This window comes from Gobio gobio (assembly GCF_949357685.1).
Source record: "Gobio gobio genome assembly, chromosome: 11".
NCBI classification, from domain to species: Eukaryota; Metazoa; Chordata; class Actinopteri; order Cypriniformes; family Gobionidae; genus Gobio; species Gobio gobio.
The window spans coordinates 46,300,890-46,319,419 of record NC_137104.1 but is presented as its reverse complement, the minus strand read 5'-3'; the positions used below and the strand labels follow the sequence as shown (position 1 = coordinate 46,319,419).

General features: G+C 39.8%; 1 protein-coding gene across 1 annotated transcript; it reads left to right on the top strand.

Moving 5' to 3' along the window:
• The first annotated feature begins 730 nt into the window (after positions 1-730).
• LOC307133371 (CMP-N-acetylneuraminate-beta-galactosamide-alpha-2,3-sialyltransferase 1-like) lies at positions 731-17,915 on the top strand. The gene is made up of 8 exons (XM_079828433.1): positions 731-898; positions 2,122-2,161; positions 14,030-14,337; positions 14,930-15,123; positions 15,248-15,427; positions 15,521-15,566; positions 15,652-15,771; positions 17,112-17,915. Exons 1-8 carry the CDS (start codon positions 791-793, stop codon positions 17,274-17,276), a joined length of 1,161 nt encoding a protein of 386 aa, XP_079684559.1. The 5' UTR covers positions 731-790; the 3' UTR covers positions 17,277-17,915.
• The last annotated feature ends 615 nt before the right edge of the window (positions 17,916-18,530 follow it).

The following is an 18,530-nucleotide window of genomic DNA, read 5'->3' as shown; positions in this document are numbered from 1 at the left end:
TAACTTCTTACCCCGTTCGAGCTGTTTATTTTAGAACAGAGTATAGGCTAGGCTACTAGAAATAAAGCCTACTTTAATTTGGATTTTAAAGCATAGTGGGATTTTCTGCAGTTTCACAAAAATAAATAAATAAATAAAACCGCAAATACAAATGCACGTTCAATATCTGTGGGCAAATCTTTATTTGAATTGTTATTTTTTATTTGACAACACTACAAAGAATGTCAGTCATAATGTAGAACAAATAATGAAAGAAAAAAAAGTTACAAGACAGGGGTAGGCTATTTAACAAATCAGAATAGATCACATCAAAGGAAAATATTAAAATACTTACATATTTGAATTGTCTGTGCGCAAATCATATCTACGCCCTTGACAGGTTGACGTCACACACCAATCACACCGCCCTCCCCCTCCCCCTCCCCCATTCTATTGTGTAACACTAAATTATGCATACCTAATGCGGAACTTTGAAAACAGGAACATTCCACCTCAAAACAGTTTTAAACCCCTTATCAATACTCGTCAGCACAGTTTCTCTACCATATATTTGGGCTACATTTGTCAAATTATTTCTACCAAGAACCAGAAGCATGCATTGGCTTTTTATTTCTGATAAATACGTTGAATACCCTTGGTAAAGGTACAATTTTGCAGGTATGATCAGGTAAAACCAGTTCCACTAGTTGAGAGACAAACATGAAATCCCATTTGGTGTCGTGAAGCTCTGAGCACTCAGATGCTTTAATGATTCAGGTGACAATAAATAAAACATATCGCTGAGTATTGCATGCAAATAGCCTATTTCTTGCTCATAATATATCTATACAGACCTTTATACATTAGTTGCTTATTATTAGATATACGAGATACCTGTCCGCTTGACTTTATCAACTTGGTAAGTTTCACCTTTTATACATCAACATTGAATTGAAATTAATTGAATTGTCTTACGTACAAGTCAGTTTGCACTTAAATTCGATCAGTGTATTTAACTTAATGTTTTTGACTCTGAAATGTAACTGTTATAAAATATTATGATAGTGGACTGAATTAAACAATAATTCTGAAAAACTAAGTTTGTTTTTGTTCCGTATCAAATAGTTCCGTATGGACATTTCAATTGGTGAAACGGTTTTAAATCTTTTTTTTTTCCAGTTTTGTTTTATGTTTTCAATATATAACCTAAATTCAATAAGTGATATATCTGAAGCTTTTTAATTAATTAACCATCGGATGCGTTGATAAGGATACAAATAATGAAGTAAATCTTATTCACGTCAAAACACTAAGCCTACACCGTTCATTTTTTTCACAAAAGGATGTATTTTTAAATGAATGAGGAGTGTTTTTTATTATTATTATTATTATTATTATTATTATTATTATTATTAGTAGTAGTAGTAGTAGTAGTAGTAGTAGTAGTAGTAGTAGTAGCCTACAACCAAAGTGGTGTCGAAGTTACGTTGCAGTATTTCTATAACTCTGAATGAATTAATCGAAAATCGCGTTTAAAGTTAGAATCCATGAAGAAATGACAGAAATGACGGTGACAACAAATTATAGGCTAGGGAGAGCGGGGTTGGCACACTTTTCACTCTCTGTCATATTTCTCAGTCATACTGTTAAAATAGTCTAACCAGTAACAACTGAAAGGTTAAGCTCTCAGGCAGGGCTGGACTGGGGCTAAAATTCGGCCCTGGCAAATCCAGCCCATCCGGCCCATGAGTCCCTCTTGAATGTTTTAACTGGGGTTAGGGCCTTAAATTGGAGTAAATAAATAAATCTAGGACAGGGACAACTAATTATGGATATTATCGAATTTACTGCAAATGCAGATAACAAACGTAATATTGCACTTTTGTCACACAGAAATGCACTTGACAGTAAACCACTGATTTTGAGCTAGATTACATTAAAGTGAATTTACTGCTTTTAAAATCTGTCATCATTTACTCACTCTCATGTCGTTCCAAACCTGTATGACTTTCTCTCTTCCGTGAAACATAATCTAGCTCAAAATCAGTGAGCTATAGGGAAAAAAAATACTATGGTAGTCAATAGTTGCTCTATCTGCTTTGTTACAAACATTCTTCAAAATATCTTATTTTTTGTGTTCAGCAGAACAAAGAAACTCATTCAGGTTTGGAACAACTTGAGGGTGAGTAAATGATGACATAATTTTTCATTTTTGGGTGAACTATCCCTTTAATGCATGGGATCCAGGCTTTAAAGCTGTTTTGTTGAATTATAATTTAATTACCCTACACTCTAAAAAAAAAAGGTTCTATGGCACCAAAAATTGTTATTGGCTCGTAATGATAGGGGAACCTTTTTTATTGCTATATAGCACCAATTTTGGTGCTTCAGTGGTTCTTCAGCGGTTCTTCAGAGGTACTATATAGCACCTTAGTCAAAGAACCGGTGAAGAACCTCTGAAGAACAAGAACCGCTGAAGAACCACTGAAGCACCAAAATTGGTGCCATATAGCACTAAAAAAGGTTCCCCTATGATCACGAGCCAAGAACCATTTTTTGTGCCATATATAACCTTTTTTTTTTTTGCGTGTAATGACATTTTAACTGAGTTTAACTGTAGGTCAGTTTCATTTAACTGTGTGGGCATGGTAGTCACAGGTAAAATCATGCTCCTCATTGCCATATGTATAATATGGTTTCGAAAATAAATAAATAAATAATAATAAACTATTGAATTTGGTTGTGCTAGAGTGACAAGTTTGTAGTTGTGTGTATTGCTGTTTTCCAATTTACCTCGTGATGTATTTACATGGTCGCGGCTGTTTTCAGCTGATTCACCACAGAACCTTTAATGTTCCCATATCACACGATTGTATAAAATAACATTCGGAGTCAGAGTGCCGGTTCATCACTTCATAGAGCAGCAGAAACGCAGCGCACGTTCGTCAGCGGCAGCGCTGTTGCGCGGATATTCGCCTTTTGCAGTTTCATGCGCCCACATTTTTAAACAGCGCCTAATATGGACACAGTCTATGGAGGAGGGAAGGTGTCTCTCGCTTTGGCCTGTCAATTCAGAAGACAAACCAATGGGCCGCTGTCCCTGCATGATGGGCCAGTCCGTGGCAAAACATTAAATAAATAAATAACCTTGTATCGGCCCCAAAGTGCGTCGGCCCACCGGGAAAATGCCCGGTATGCCAGATTACCAGTCTCAGCTAATCAACAGATACATTTAATGTTCTCAAATGATTCCGTGTATTTTTTTTTTCATCATTAAAGTCATGATGTGCACTTGTGCCAACCAGCCCCAGTATGGGGGTTGGTTGGCACAGATGCTATAGTTACAAAGAATGAGGTGACAAATATAAAGAACTTGAGCATTTAATTAAAACCAGAAGCAGAAAAACATTCAACAGAATTTCTGCCCATTTTAGCCAAATTATTAATCAAACCAAAAACAGATACAGTTTGTATAGTGTGTGTGTGTGTGTGTGTGTTTGTGTGTGTGTGTGTGTGTGTGTGTGTGTGTGTGTGTGTGTGTGTGTGTGTGTGTGTGTGTGTGTGTGTGTGTGTGTGTGTGTGTGGCACTGAAGACAAACTTCCCCAGGGCGGCTATTATAAGACTCAAAACAAACGAGATTGTATTTTTTTTAACTAAACAACAGTTTGTATGCGTGGGGAGTGTGTGTGTGTGTGTGTATGAGTGGCACTGAAGGCCGGTTATTCTCTTAAGAGTCTAAACGCCCCAGACAGTTATTATATTTTTAAATATACAACATATAATAGTATCATTATAATATGATGATGTGTATATTTATTACATTTTATTATATTATATTATATATAGGCCTACTATATATTACATATTATATATACAGTATTATAATACAATATTCATTATTTTTAACATACATAAATTGTGTGTGTTGTGTGTGTGTGTGTGTGTGATGAGCTCCTTTTCCGATTCTTTTCAGGAGCAGGAGCTTTGGATGGAGCTTTCAGTTGTGGCTTCTTTTTTTGTTTTTTTGTTTTTTTTTGAAGAGTCTCTTCTTTGCTGCAGCCTTTTGTTCCTCTAGTTGCACAGCATTGTCATTGGCAAGGGGAAGCGGTTGCACAGCATTGTCAGTATAAGGGTGAAGCTGTTGCACAGCATTGTCAGTAGAAGGGCGAAGTGGTTGCACAGCATTGTCAGCAGAAGGGTGAAGCGGTTGCACAGCATTGTCAGTAGAAGGGTGAAGCTGTTACACAGCATTGTCAGTAGAAGGGCGAAGCTGTTGCACAGCCAGAGCCGGCTCTGTAAATCTGGGGGCCCTAAGCAGGATAATTTTGGGGCCCTGCCCTGCAGTGAATAATGGAGTATTGCACCGCAAACCAGCAACACAATCTAACACTTACACATTTCATCTGTATATCTTTTAACATGATTGCCTACAACTATTTTACTGCTTATTAAAGTACACTCACTGAAACAGTAAAAGTAAAGATTACAGATTTGCAAATTTCTTTCATACATAAGGTCAATTTGTTGTAAACAAATAAATATTAATAATTTAGCATTAACAATATATAGCTAACTTACAACATAGCCATAGTGGTATGCGGCTCGCTATGCTCTACTGAAGCAGCAGTAGAGTCACCTCCTCCAGCTGTTGAGATTATAATATAATTAATAATAAATACAGTATGCAGAGTAGATAAAACACATTAATTTTAAATTAATATTAAAGTACAATTAGACAACATAGTGAATTATGATTATAAAACTATATTTTTTATTGGCAAGAGGAAAATTAGCTATGTTGAAGTTGCGCACAAAACTATTCAAAAGAAAGGCAGTGGGAAATATTTACTTGTGTCATCTCTGGTGTCAGCCTCCTGAAATGTTTCTCCACGACCACCAAAATATTTAAGCTCCTCCTGAGAAAGTGACATTTTGTTTTTTACAATTATGTTAAGGGTTAATTAAAAGAAATCCAATGTTAAATTATATTATTTAATTATTGGTTGATTAACTCTTACATACTGTTCATATTTTAAACCTTCGCAGCATGGAGTGAGATATTTTTTACCTTTTATGATTACATACAGTAATACATTCACTGTAAAAAAAAATCAGGTGCCCAATTGAAAATTTTCTAGTGAGCGATCACATCTAAAATTTTCAGTTGGCCAAATTTAATTTCTTGAATTTTAATTTAATTAAATTGCATCAATTCACATTAATTCAATTTGGTCAACTGAAAAATTTAGATGTGATCGCTCACTAGAAAATGTTCAATTGGGGACCTGCTTTTTTTTACAGTGTTCTTTACTAAAATTTACCACAAATCCATTTTGCTTTTAGGTGTCTTGTATCGATCATCATTCAATAATGTTTCATAGAGGACACTGTTTTTCTTTAGGTTTAAATGGTCTGGGCGATTTAGCTTAACAATATATAAAATATTTCATAATAGTATAGGCCTATAGATTAATATTTATTAATAATCTTTAATTGCCTATTCAGTTAAGACCATAAGAAAAAGCTTGTATTTAACCGCTTTATTTTAAACTTCATTTTGATTTTGACTGTCAAATGATTGCTTTTCTCTTCCTTTTTACTTTCTTTCTCTCGAAAGTTCAATAATAAAACTATTTTTTATGGTAATAAACGTCTATTGAGACAAAGATTTAGTTTTTTTCTTTCCCAGAACTAGTGTAGGTCATGTAACGTTAACTGTTAAAAAGAAAATACATTCATAGGAGGTGGGTCTGTCTCTACGCGGTCTGTAGCCCAGAGCTGGGGCCGACGGCTTGACCATAGCGCAAGCAATGTTGATTCAGCATATTCGACGGACAGCTAACGTTATGCTGCGTTCACACCAAACGCAAATAGAGTGTCTGGCGCGAGTGATTTGATTTCAATGTTAAGTCAATGGAAAGGCGCGTTGACGAGCGTCTGGAGGTCCCGCGGCGCGGAAGGCGCTTTTCGTGCGGTGCGAATGACGCGAATTGAGCGTCTTGCGTGATAAACTGCGGCGACGCTGGCGAGTGCAATCTGTAGTTAGGGGGCCCCCTAGTGGCGGCGGGGCTCTAAGCAGCCGCTTAGTTCGCTTATAGGGAGAGCCGGCTCTGTGCACAGCATTGTCAGTAGAAGGGCAAAGTGGTTGCACAGCATTGTCAGTAGAAGGGCGAAGCTGTTGCACAGCATTGTCATTAGAAGGGTGAAGCTGTTGCACCGCATTGCCAGTATAAGGGTGAAGCGGTTGCACAGCATTGTCAGTATAAGGGTGAAGCTGTTGCACAGCATTGTCAGTAGAAGGGTGAAGTGCTGCACAGCATTGTCAGTAGAAGGGTGAAGTGCTGCACAGCATTGTCAGTAGAAGGGTGAAGTGCTGCACAGCATTGTCAGTAGAAGGATGAAGTGCTGCACAGCATTGTCAGTAGAAGGGTGATGCCTGTTTCACACATACTCCGTCTGCAGTCCGCATGCGGTGGGTGTTGCAGTGCGTATGCAATGGAGGCAGGGCTGGACTGGGGCTAAAATTTGGCCCTGACAAACCCAGCCCATCTGGCCCATGAGTTCCCTGTGAATGTTTTTGCTGGGTTAGGGCCTTAAATTGCAGTAAATAAATAAAACGTCTCAGGTTATGACTATAACCCATGTTCCCCGAGAAGGGAACGAGACACTGCGTCGTCGTGATGACTCATTTGGGGAACGCCCCCAGCGTAACGCGTCTGAAGAATTAATGAAATAAGTCCAATCCTGATTGGTGTTGAGTCATGACATAGTATGTGAGGGCATACCCGGAAGATACAAAGGGACGTCAGCACACAACACAGATAGCATTCTGCGATGAAGTGAGCGCTCTGTCTGATTGGTGTGGCCACGAGACGCAGTGTCTCGTTCCCTTCTCGGGGAACATGGGTTATAGTCATAACCCGAGACGTTCCCCTTCAAGGGAACTCGAACTGCGTCATCGTGATGACATATTTGGGGAACGAGTACCCACTATGCCACACCAATCACTCCCTACCTAGTGTGAAGCTGGAGCCCAGGCACACTTAGGAGGCGAGCACTCAGGCATCAGGCATCGCAGGGAGGTGCAGACTATAGTACCTTATGAAGGTGTGCGGAGTGGCCCACCCAGCCGCCTCACAGATTTCTTGCATAGAGGCTCCAGAAAGGAGGGCCACCGAGGAGGCTATGCCCCTGGTAGAATGAGCCCTCACGGATATCGGTGAAGGCAAATTATGCAGCTGATAAGCCGTGGCTATAGCTTTCCTGGGTGAACCAAAACACACCAACAATTGGTCTGACTTCCTCCACTGTACAGACTTCTCCAAATACATCCTTAATGCTCGAACCGGGCAGAGGAGGTGAAGTTTGCCCTCTTCCACCGTCACGTGAGGTGGAAGATGGAAGGCCTGAAGAACCACTGACCATGCCACATTAGATGGCACCTTGGGCATGTAGCCCGGGCTAGGATGCAAGATGGCCTTAACTCCGCCCGGGGCAAATTCCAAGCAAGTTGGCGTAATCACCAAGGCTTGGAGGTCCCCCACTCTCCTCAGAGAGGTGATGGCAAGTAGAAAGGCCACCTTGAAGGTCAGGTTCTTTGCCTCGGCCGACTCCAGCGGAGAGACAGATCGGTCGCCTTCCGGAGTTCAGTGATATCCTCCGGGGAGGGTCCCTCACCCTCATCCAGCTCCTTGAAGAGGTCGGCTTGGTATGCCTGCAGTACCGCCATGGTGTGCAGGCAACCAGCAGCGCGACCCGCCGCACTATAAGCCCTGCCGACCAGCCTGGATGTTTCGCGGCAACGCTTAGTTGGCAGCGTTGGAGCCTTCGGCCCCGGTTGAGAGGTGGCTCACGAGTGCCTCTTCAACCCGTGGCAGCACCGCATAACCCGACTCAGCCGCCCCCAGCATATTGGCTATCGAGCACTTGGGAATTAGATAAACGGGCTGAGAAGGGTCTTTCCCATGACTTACACAACTCGTTGTGTAAGTCAGGGAAGAACGGAAGGCCCCTGCGTGGAGGAGGATATCTGAATCGTCAGACGAGGATGAGGAAGCTGCCTCAGCAGTCCTCAATCCCGCTGACAGATCCATCTGCGAGCCCCACGATTTACGACGCCGTGCTGCCTCAGCAGACGCGGGCCCAGATCCGCGAGGCTCGTGAGGCTGGCCGGCCTCATTGAACACGGCCAGCCACGAGCGCAGCACCCTCAGCGGCAGCCTCTCACAATCACCGTAGGCCACTCCCTCGAGAGTGGCCCGGGCGTGCTGGACGCCGAGGCACTGCACACAAAGCTGATGCGTGTCCGTGCCCGTAATGAAGCGTGGACACAGAGGCACACATCGCTTGAATTGCTTGCTCGCCATAGTAGAGAAATGCTTGTGAAAACAACGTTGGTAGACAAACAACACCAAATGAGACTCACAAACACAGAGCGCTAACGCTGAAGAGCAGAAAGCTATCTGTGTTGTGTGCCAATGTCCCTTTGTATCTTCCGGGTATGCCGTCACATACTACGTCATGACGCAACACCAATTAGGATTGGACTTATTTCATTCATTTTTCAGACGCGTTACGCTGGGGGCATTCCCCAAATGTGTTGTCACGACGACGCAGTTCGAGTTCCCTCGAAGGGGAACTAGGACAGGGACAAATAATGATGGATATTATTGAATTTACTGCAAATGCAGATAACAAACTTAATATTGTACTTTTGTCACACAGAAATGCACTTGACAGTAAAGCACTGATTTTGAGCAAGGATGCATTAAAGTGAATCTTCTGCTATTCAATTCTGTCATAATTTACTAATTCTCATGTCATTCCAAAACTGTATGACTTTCTCTCTTCCGTGAAACACAAAAGAAACCATAGGCTACCATTGAATGTAATATGGACAAAAACAGACTCAAATTATCTTTTATGTTACACAGAAAGAAATTCATTCAGGTTTGGAATGATATTAGAGTGAGTAAACAATCTAGCCTAGAAATCTAGAAGCACCCTAGCGACAGAAAATTTATTTTGCAGCGAGTGTAGTCTAGCAACTCTCGGTAGACCTGAGAGCTGGAAAAACCAAACTCTGGTCAGGCCAATAACAGCGTGTGTAGAGTCGGTGGGCGGGCTTAACATAATGACGGCACGTCACGGCAGAGTTGCGGAGGTTCTGAGCTACTCGTAAACAAAGAAGCGGACGAATAGCGGTCTTTTGAATCGGCTTTGGCCGCGACTCTGAAGCTTTTCTTTGAGAAAAGAACAAAGAACGGCACTGAAGTCATTCTTAAGAAAAGAAGATATGCTCGAAGTTTTGCCGACCGGATACGGCGAAAGTCTATCAACTAACGTTAGCTCGGCATCACGTTCTCCTTTGCTCTGGTTGTTTGTGGCGCTCATGGCGCTATCCAATTGAGTGCAGAGGGAATTTGAAAGACAACCGTTTATCCCGCCCCTCTGATTGAGCCCTGTCAATGGTGAGTTGGGTCTGGCTTGTCAGGCTATAAACAATCACATTTTTTGGGTTTAACTAGCCAACCCCTTTAAAAACAATAATATTTTACAAGAGTTAACACCTAATTAATGTAAGACACTGATATCAATCTTTCATGAGGCTCTCATTGAAATAACATTTAGTTAAATTTCATTAGATCCATTAAAAAGTTCATAAAATATTTAAAGAGAAAAACACTTTGTCCTTAATTAATGGGATCCAGGCTTTAAAGCTGTTTTGTTGAATTATCCTTTAATTACCCTAATGACATTTTAACTGAGTTTAACTGTAGGCCAGTTTCATTTGACTGTAAGAGCATGGTAGTCACAGGTAAAGCCATGCTCCTCATTACCATGGGTATATGGTTTCTAAAATAAATACATAATAATAAACTATTGAATATGTAATAATTTTTTTTATTGTAAACACATGTAGAAAATACGAAAACAGCCTCTATAAAAGTGATTTATATTCCGCAATATTTAATGTAAGTAATAATAGCAACACTTTTAATAAATAAATAACCTTGTATCGGCCCCAAAGTGCGTCGGCCCACCGGGAAAATGACCGGTATGCCGGATTACCAGTCCAGCCCTGCCTGACACGCACTGCCAGACTGCATCCACGTGCAGTGTGAAAGCTCTAACTGGTTAACGGAGTATGTTTGAAACAGGCATGAAGCATTGTCAGTAGAAGGGTGAAGCTGTTGCACATTATTGTCAGTAGAAGGGTGAAGCTGTTGCACAGCATTGTCAGTGGCAGGGTGCAGCTCATCAGGGACAGCAACAAGACTGGCAAAAAACATCCAGTCACCCTGAATCCTGATTGGATGTTATTTGGGGTTGCAGCTAATGGGTATGCTGTGGCAACAATTCAAGGCACATCATATAGACATGGTTTTGCCATGGGTTGTTCATCATCCATGAGTCACAGGCTGTGTTGACCATACACAGTGCGGACAAGAAGCTGTAGCCGATGGCAACAGTGTGGGGGAAAGATAGCATGACTACACCGGTTTCTTTGGCATAGTTCAAGCCACTGACAGAGAGATGGGACTGGTTGTCAAGCAAAAGGAGACATGGCTTCTCTTTTGTGCATTTTGTATTCTCCACAAAATGCATCAGGAATTCAACAAAGTGTTATTCCTTCATCCATCCTGACAGGTTTGCACCTCCTTTGCAACCTGTAGGTCCATTCAGAATGAAGTGGTCCCTGGGGAAGACAAAATACGGAGGAAGGCTATTCTCTGTGTCTAAAACTGAGCAGGGAAGCGTATTAAGCGACCCTCGCTCTGCAGAGGTTATTGACCCAATTTGCTTAAATTTCTGCCTGAAAATGACCCTGTTTGGTTTCTGGACTGTAGTGACTGACACCTGTCTCATCCATGTTCCAGATGTCACCTGGAGGAAACCTGTGCCTATGCATGACTGTATCTAGGTTGTTGAAGAAGGCTTTAACCTTTTCTTTATTAAAACTTGTAGCTCGAGCAAGGCTTGTGGCCTCTGGCTTCCTGATGGAAAGGGAAGGGTGCCTCTTCAAAAAAGCAGTAAACCAGTCACGGCAAGCTTGCTGCAGCTCGGACCTGGTCTCAGGCACCTTGACATATGTGATACAGCAAGCTGAAAGGCTAGCTTTTTAACCTCCCTGGGTGATAGGCCAAGGTAAATGTCGGCACACTTATCGTGAAATTAATCATACGCCATTTATCTCATTAAAGACATTAATTTTATCATAATTTGCTATATCCAAAATAAACAATCAGACTGAAGGGTGATTCTCTCAAAGTGATGTTTTATTAACAAATTTCGGGAGGAGCCCGTTCAGATAATTAAACCTAATTAAACACAAGTGGAGCACGTTCAGATAATTAAACCTAATTAAACACAAGTGGAGCACGTTCAGATAATTAAACCTAATTAAACACAAGTGGAGCACGTTCAGATAATTAAACCTAATTAAACACGAGTGGAAGTGTTGGTGTTGAGTACTCTGGGTTCGGACCAAAATTCAGAGCCTTCCTTTATCTTTACTTTTTTTAATTTGATGTAAGTGTGAACTTGTGAAACTGTATTTTCTGCAAGCTTCAAGGATCATTGGAGACTCCAAAAGGACACTAAATAACCAAATATAAGGAGTCCATACAGTTGTATATAATACATTTATACACAACTAAGCACCCATGAAAAAAAGCATAAAAAAACAAACTTTACAGAACTCACAGTGTATAGTATGTGTACAGAGCAACAACAACAAGATTGCTTACATTTTAGACGAGTCAAGCTTCGATACCGAACAGGACCACATGAGGACACCAAAAAACTCCTAAATCAACTGCTTTGACTGCATAAACCTACGATTACTAATCAAAACAACGTACACATGACAAATCAAACATTATCCTTCCTGAGTGTGTGTGGAAACAATGCGAATGTACTGTGTGTCTGTACATGAATGCAGCGTGAGATCAGTGACCGAGAGCGCGCACATACATGGTTTGTTGCATAAGACTCTCACACGCTTACTGTACGTCACCAAAATTGTGCTCTTCAGAAACATTCACAGAATATGACAGAGCTCGTGTTTTAAAGCAAAGCACATTTTAAAATTAAAAATTCACTAAAAACGCGATGTGAGTCTCTATTCTCTCTAATATGTCTGATGTGATCAGCCTGGCCTTCTTTACATTAGCACTGTTTTGGACTGTTTGAATGAATTAGATTACTAGAGCACTGAACACTTTCCCAGAGTTTAACGGCTTCAAATGACCTGATCACAAATAGAGAAGCAGAATCGAGTTAAAGAGTTAGAATGGAAATTTCCTCTTACCAGGGTCACAGGTGCTTGTAGATGCTCATTGTGATTGTGATAAACTTACAACTTCTAACATCATCTAACTGCGTGATGAAAATTACGTTAATGATGCAGCTTCACGTACTTCTGTAATTGATTTTCGTTAATTGCGTTAAATTATTTGAAAGCTTTAAGGACTTTAAATGAATCGCATACGTTAACGCGTTAACGTTGATAGCCCTAATTATATTCATTATGTTTTAACATATATGTAAAATGCATAAATTAATAAATTTCTAACCAAATGGCTGATACCAAATCAGTGTGTCAACCAACCCCACCCACATTAGAACACACCTCTTTACTGACATGATGTTAGCCACATAGCACAGCTCATCAGAGACTTTTAAATTTCAAATCAAAATATTGATGAATCCTATCTGTAATGAAGTGACATTTAAACCAAGGCGTCGGAGCTTGTGTCGAGAACAAATGGGCGTGCCAGGTGAAGCCCCGATTCGAGGCTTGTGTTGTTCAAAATCACATGACCAATGACAAACAAGGCCTCGGTTTGTTTGGAATACGTCATTGGTTCGGTCTGAGTGTCACTTCGGGCTCGAAACTTGCACCACCTTGTGGTTGTTGTGTCATTGTCGTTATTGTGGTTCATATGTGTTAGGGCTATATATTATTAAATTATGCTACTATACTACAATATACTGCACTATTACTATTAGGTCAGATAGTTTTTCTCTAATCGAGTTTTCCTCTATTATTAGGTGTCCTTTGGCATCTGCTGGATATTAACAGTGTGTCTGACTGTTGTCTTTGTGCAAGTAAAGTCAGACAAAGAAAGCATATTTTATTTTATACCCAGGCAATGGACAAATGTCTGCTCAGGTCATTGGCTCAGGATTAATGGATTTGTCTGCTATTTCTTTGCACAGTAGCTAGGTGTCACTACTGAGCAACGATGAATGACACTTCGGGTAATGAACCTTTTGGTGAAGCAATGGGCTAGGAGATCTGTGGTCCAGGAAGCCTCATTTTGCCATCACTACCTATCTCTATCAATTGATATCCTAACATTTTATATATATCATAGTTCTAAAATGTATTTAGTGGGGGAAAACTTTTTTTTTGTTTAGACACTAAAATAGAAAAGTTGTCCTCACTTCAATAGTTCTACCCGAAAGACTCAGGAGGGAAGAATAACATTTGGATAAGATTTATTTACAGTTTGTATACAATGAGTATCGAATAGATGAAATTTTAAAGTTCTTTGGCGTAGGCCCCGTCCATGGTCCGAATCCGGAGGGCAGGGGCGGAGCCTAGCCCCTGATCTATGGATAGGGACCACCCTGGTGGTGGTGGGGACGATGGGGGTTAACGCTGGCGTCAGTGTCTGTGAACGTATTAATTTTTGGGAACAGAACTTATATACTACAGATGATGAATAATGATTGGCCAGATTTGAGTCTTCCAGGTAGAACTACGCGAGAGCTCCCATTTAGTGACAGTTGGATGATTTTAGTAAATGGGTGTGTTCAGGTCAAGAGGGCAGTCATTTTAATGTTAGATTTTTGTGGTGTAGTGTACTGGAGTTTAACTTCATGCCAACCAACCCTTGACCCAACCAGCCCCACTCTCCTCTACATGATTATGATGATGATATTTTTTCAGTGCGGGGGTTTGAACTTACTCTGTTAAACTGTCATTTAAAGCTATGCCACTATAATGTAAATCATGTATAATTTTTTCTGTCTTTTTAGTAACAAAACGTTTCGTCCAGGGACACTGCACGCAAAAGATGAATGTCTTCAACAGACTGACGCATGGCTACATCACCTTGCCTTTAAGCTTTATCACCATCTTTCTACTGTACACTCAAAACGCCCCAATGGACGATACCATGGACTCATTTGATGATTATATCTTCGAACCGTCATGCTCCTGTAAAACTTGCATCATGGGATTTATGGATGATGACTGGTTTGCTTATCGTTACAACCCCACCGTTCCAGCTCTGCTCAACAGAAAAAACAGCGCGTTACGTGGAGACGCGTTCAAATGGTGGAGGGTAAGACTTCAACATATTAAAGGCAGGGTCCTATCCCTGTGTGTGTGTGTGTGTGTGTGTGTGTGTGTGTGTGTGTGTGTGTGTGTGTGTGTGCGTGCGTGCATGCATGGTATAACTAGCAGTCGTGACACAGGTTCCCTCATAAATTTCATACTGTAAAACATGAAAGCCCCATTAAGTTATTTTTTTCCTTGTATTATTCCAAGTTTTATATTTTTTCGTTTATAAGTTTTTAATAATTAAACTTAAAGTAATCCATTGCCTTTGCTAGAGTTGAAAAGGTTATATTCAAGTTAAGTTATGACAGTAGGTTTCTAAGTTCAAACAACTGGAAATATTTTACATGGCAGTTTTCGATTTATTTTTGAGTAGTAGTATTTTATTAATTTTATTAAATCATTTTGCATATACATTCTGATGACAACATACATCAGGTATTCAGCTTCCTGAAATTAGTCATGAATGCCTGAGGAACACCCTAATGTGAAAATGAATATCGTCATAGCCTACTTATCTTTATGATCTTTGCATGATAGTTTGAACAAGATCGTTGTCTTGATGCTAATTTTGATCTTTTTAAATATTTGTACAGGGTCTACAACCGTCAAGGTTCAGCGTCAACTACACAGAGGTGGTGGACCAGCTGTTTTCTCTCTTTCCTGATGAAGAACATTACTCAGACGCTGGTCCGGATCGCTGCAGAACCTGTGCGGTGGTGGGAAACTCTGGGAACCTCCTGAGATCCCATTATGGTCAACTAATAGACAGCCATGACCTTGTCATTAGGTATTATATTATTACACAGAATTAATCTGATAAATGTTCTCTACAGCAGTGGTTCTGCATCCCTGCATCTTTAGGAATAATCTTTAGGGAGCCCCTCAGCACCTATTACTTGTTTTTCTCTCAGGATAAATAAAGGCCCAACAAAAGGTTACGAGAAGGATGTGGGATCTAAGACAACTCACCGGATTCTGTATCCCGAGAGCGCTGTGGACTTAGAAGAAAACACCCATCTGGTGCTTTTTCCCTTTAAGATTCGTGACATGCAGTGGCTCATAAGCACCTTCACCACTAGACACATGACACGGTGAGCACTGTTTAATAAAGCAATTAAATAATTATGAAAGAAAGTAAATGATGAGTTAATGTATATCTTTATCTTTCTCATATTGTTCCTCAGCACTTACACACGAGTCAAATCTTCGATCAAAGCAAACAAGAACAAGGTGAGTGTCCATGTCATTAAATCAATGTAAATGAAACTCATTATTGATAGATTGATTGTTAACATAAATGTTTTGGTTTTTGTAGGTGATGATCCTCCACCCTGCTTTTATAAAATATGCTTATGAGAAATGGCTGCAGAAAAATGGCAAATATCCTTCTACTGGCTTCATTACAATAGTATTTGCCCTGCACATCTGTGATCAGGTAAATGGCTGCTGCTTCATTGGGACATTACCTCCCCTTCACGTTATTTCCACAATTAAATACCTGCTATTCACTTTATTTCCACTTTTCAAAGATTTTCTTAATTTTTTGTTTGCTTGGATTTGAAGTTTTCAGTTTATGTCAAGCTTTTTATCACAACCTAATATTTAAAAAGCTAATTATTTAAGATGTACATGTTTTTTTTAACCAATTTATTTCGGGTTCAAACTTTTTAATGAGAAAAAAAATACAGAATGCACTAACAAGAAATGTATGTAGAAATGTAATGTAATGATATTTGAATGGCTTTTAACACAGCTTAAAACACAGTGTCATACACTCTCAGAAAAAAATAGGTACAGTGGAGGTACAATTTTGTTGGGAACAAAACTTATAGGTACAAAATTGGTCCTTAGGGTACAATTATACCATTGTTTTCCTCAACTTAGAGCAGGGATAGGCTGGTTCGGTCCTAGTGAGTAGCTGTCCTGCAGAGTTTGGCTCCAACCCTGAAAAGACATCTATAGAAGCTCTTACTGAGAATTAACAGAGGTTTAGATGTTGATGTTTTATTGAAAATATTATTGGAAAAAGTTGGTCACCATTATGTTCTTTGTTTGATTAAACTAATCAATGACTAAAAATATTAATAAATAATATTCACCAACAATACTTTCTTGCCACAGATCAGACATCATTTTTAAATACATTCTAGGGGGGGTTTAGATGCACAGATATCAAGAATCAGCACATGAATTTCAGCAATGGTGACATATACTTAATGCTGCAATGGATGCTGGGAGCGATGAGTTTTATACTATGGTAGCTTAGTACTCTGCAGGACATCAGTTCTTTTGGACAGAACTTGCCTACTCCTGACATAGAGGTACCAAAATGTACCCTTAAAGGGATAGTTCACCCAACAATTTAAATTCTGTCACAATTTACTCACCCTCAAGTTGTTACAAACTTGTATGAGTTTCTTTTTTCTGCCGAACACAAAAGATTATATTTTGAAGAATGTTTGTAACAAAGCAGATAGAGCTACAATTGACTACCATATTAGGGAAGAAACTACTATGGTAGTCATCTGCTTGGTTACAAACATTCTTCAAAATATCATATCTTGTGTTCAGCAGAACAAAGAAACTCATACAGGTTGGGAACAATTTGAGGATGAGTAAATGATGACAGAATTTTCATTTTTGGGTGAACTATCCCTTTAAGGGTACCACCCCAGTGATGGCCACTTGTACCTCTTGTACTTTTTTTGAGTGTACTGCTGCCAGCTAGAAAACCCGTAAATTGCAAAACTCCTGACAGCTCTGTCTTTTACACAGGTGAATGTCTTTGGCTTTGGAGCTTCAAGTAATGGAATCTGGCATCATTACTTCGACAAAACTCACACTCACTATAAAGGCGGCCCACATAAAGGAGACATTGAAAACATAACAATGCATCAACTTCAGCACAGAAACAAGATTACAATATATAAAGGGCATTGATGAAGAAAACAGTTTTTACATTTAATGAAGGATTTTAAATTGGAACCAGTATTGAGATGAATGTAAATATAAAAGCAGATAAATGTCAATATATTTCATATAAATGTTGGCTAACAATGGGAATGTTTTGGGAGCTGTGCAAATGCTGTAGAATGTCCTACTCTTTTCTCTATTTATAATGTCTACTGTATGTCACATGCCTGTCCTGTCTTGTGGAGCACATGTGGGCTGCGTTCAGCCCCCGACAAAACGTTGCAAAACGTTTTTTAAACGGAAACGGTGCTGCGTTGAACACCCTGTTCTGTTGAGGCAAGAGTTGTAACTATGGCAGCCGAAAAGGCCATTCTTTGTGTTCTTTTTGAGGAATTTTCAGAGCCTGATAAAAATCGATATAAATACCTGTTTAATACTGCAAAATACATGCAATCACTGCCCTTGCCATCCAGAATAAATGACAACATCCCAATCCCATTTATTTAACTTTTTTATCTCCTGGTAATCAATTCTAATTTAAATAATTGTATTTCTAGTTCTTACTTTTTTAATAGCTTGTATTTTCTTTCTCACTTTATGTCAAGCAATTACCATATATGAAATTTGGTATATAAATAAACTTGCCTTGCAATGAAGCTAAATATATAAATAAATACATCATGTTGATTATATATATATATATATATAACTCTTATGACAATCATGTCTTCTAATACCTTCAATTGTTGTGTATTCTGAGCTGCAGCGGACACATTTGTAAACAACTTTACTTGGACCCATTGTGTGAGCTGTCTCTTTAATACCGCATGGTTTATATACATGTTGCTGCTGATTGGACTGACATATTTGACACACCCACCAAACGAGAAAAAACGCATCTCAAACCCGTTGCACACCGTTATACATTGTTTCCAGGAAACATGACGTTCAACCGGAAACCGTAGCAAAACGTTGCGCACCGGTTTGAGCTTTGAACGTGCCCGTGGTGTATTGTTGTTTTGGACTATGTGCTCGTGTCTCTGTCTGATCCCTCCCCCTTGTTATCTGATTAGTTTTTGATTTTTCCCACCTGTCCCCTTCTGATTTCTTCCCCTTTAAATAGTTCCCTTGTGTTCACAGTCCTTGTCGGTACGTTGTCTAATGTCTCCCTTCCGTGAGCTGCTCCGTTACCCAATTGATATGTTTGTGTTCAAGTTGTTATGTTGTTTTGATTTATGTTATGTTTTCCCCCTTGTGGGTTTTTGTTTTGGATTATGTTTG

What these genes read in the sequence shown, in the direction of transcription:
- LOC307133371 (XM_079828433.1), top strand. Translation starts at nt 791, where the DNA reads ATGCAAATAGCCTATTTCTTGCTCATAATATATCTATACAGACCTTTA. An exon ending in ACCACTAGACACATGACACG is followed by an intron (nt 15,428 to 15,520) that starts GTGAGCACTGTT and finishes ATTGTTCCTCAG; the next exon opens with CACTTACACACGAGTCAAAT. An exon ending in CCCTGCACATCTGTGATCAG is followed by an intron (nt 15,772 to 17,111) that starts GTAAATGGCTGC and finishes TCTTTTACACAG; the next exon opens with GTGAATGTCTTTGGCTTTGG.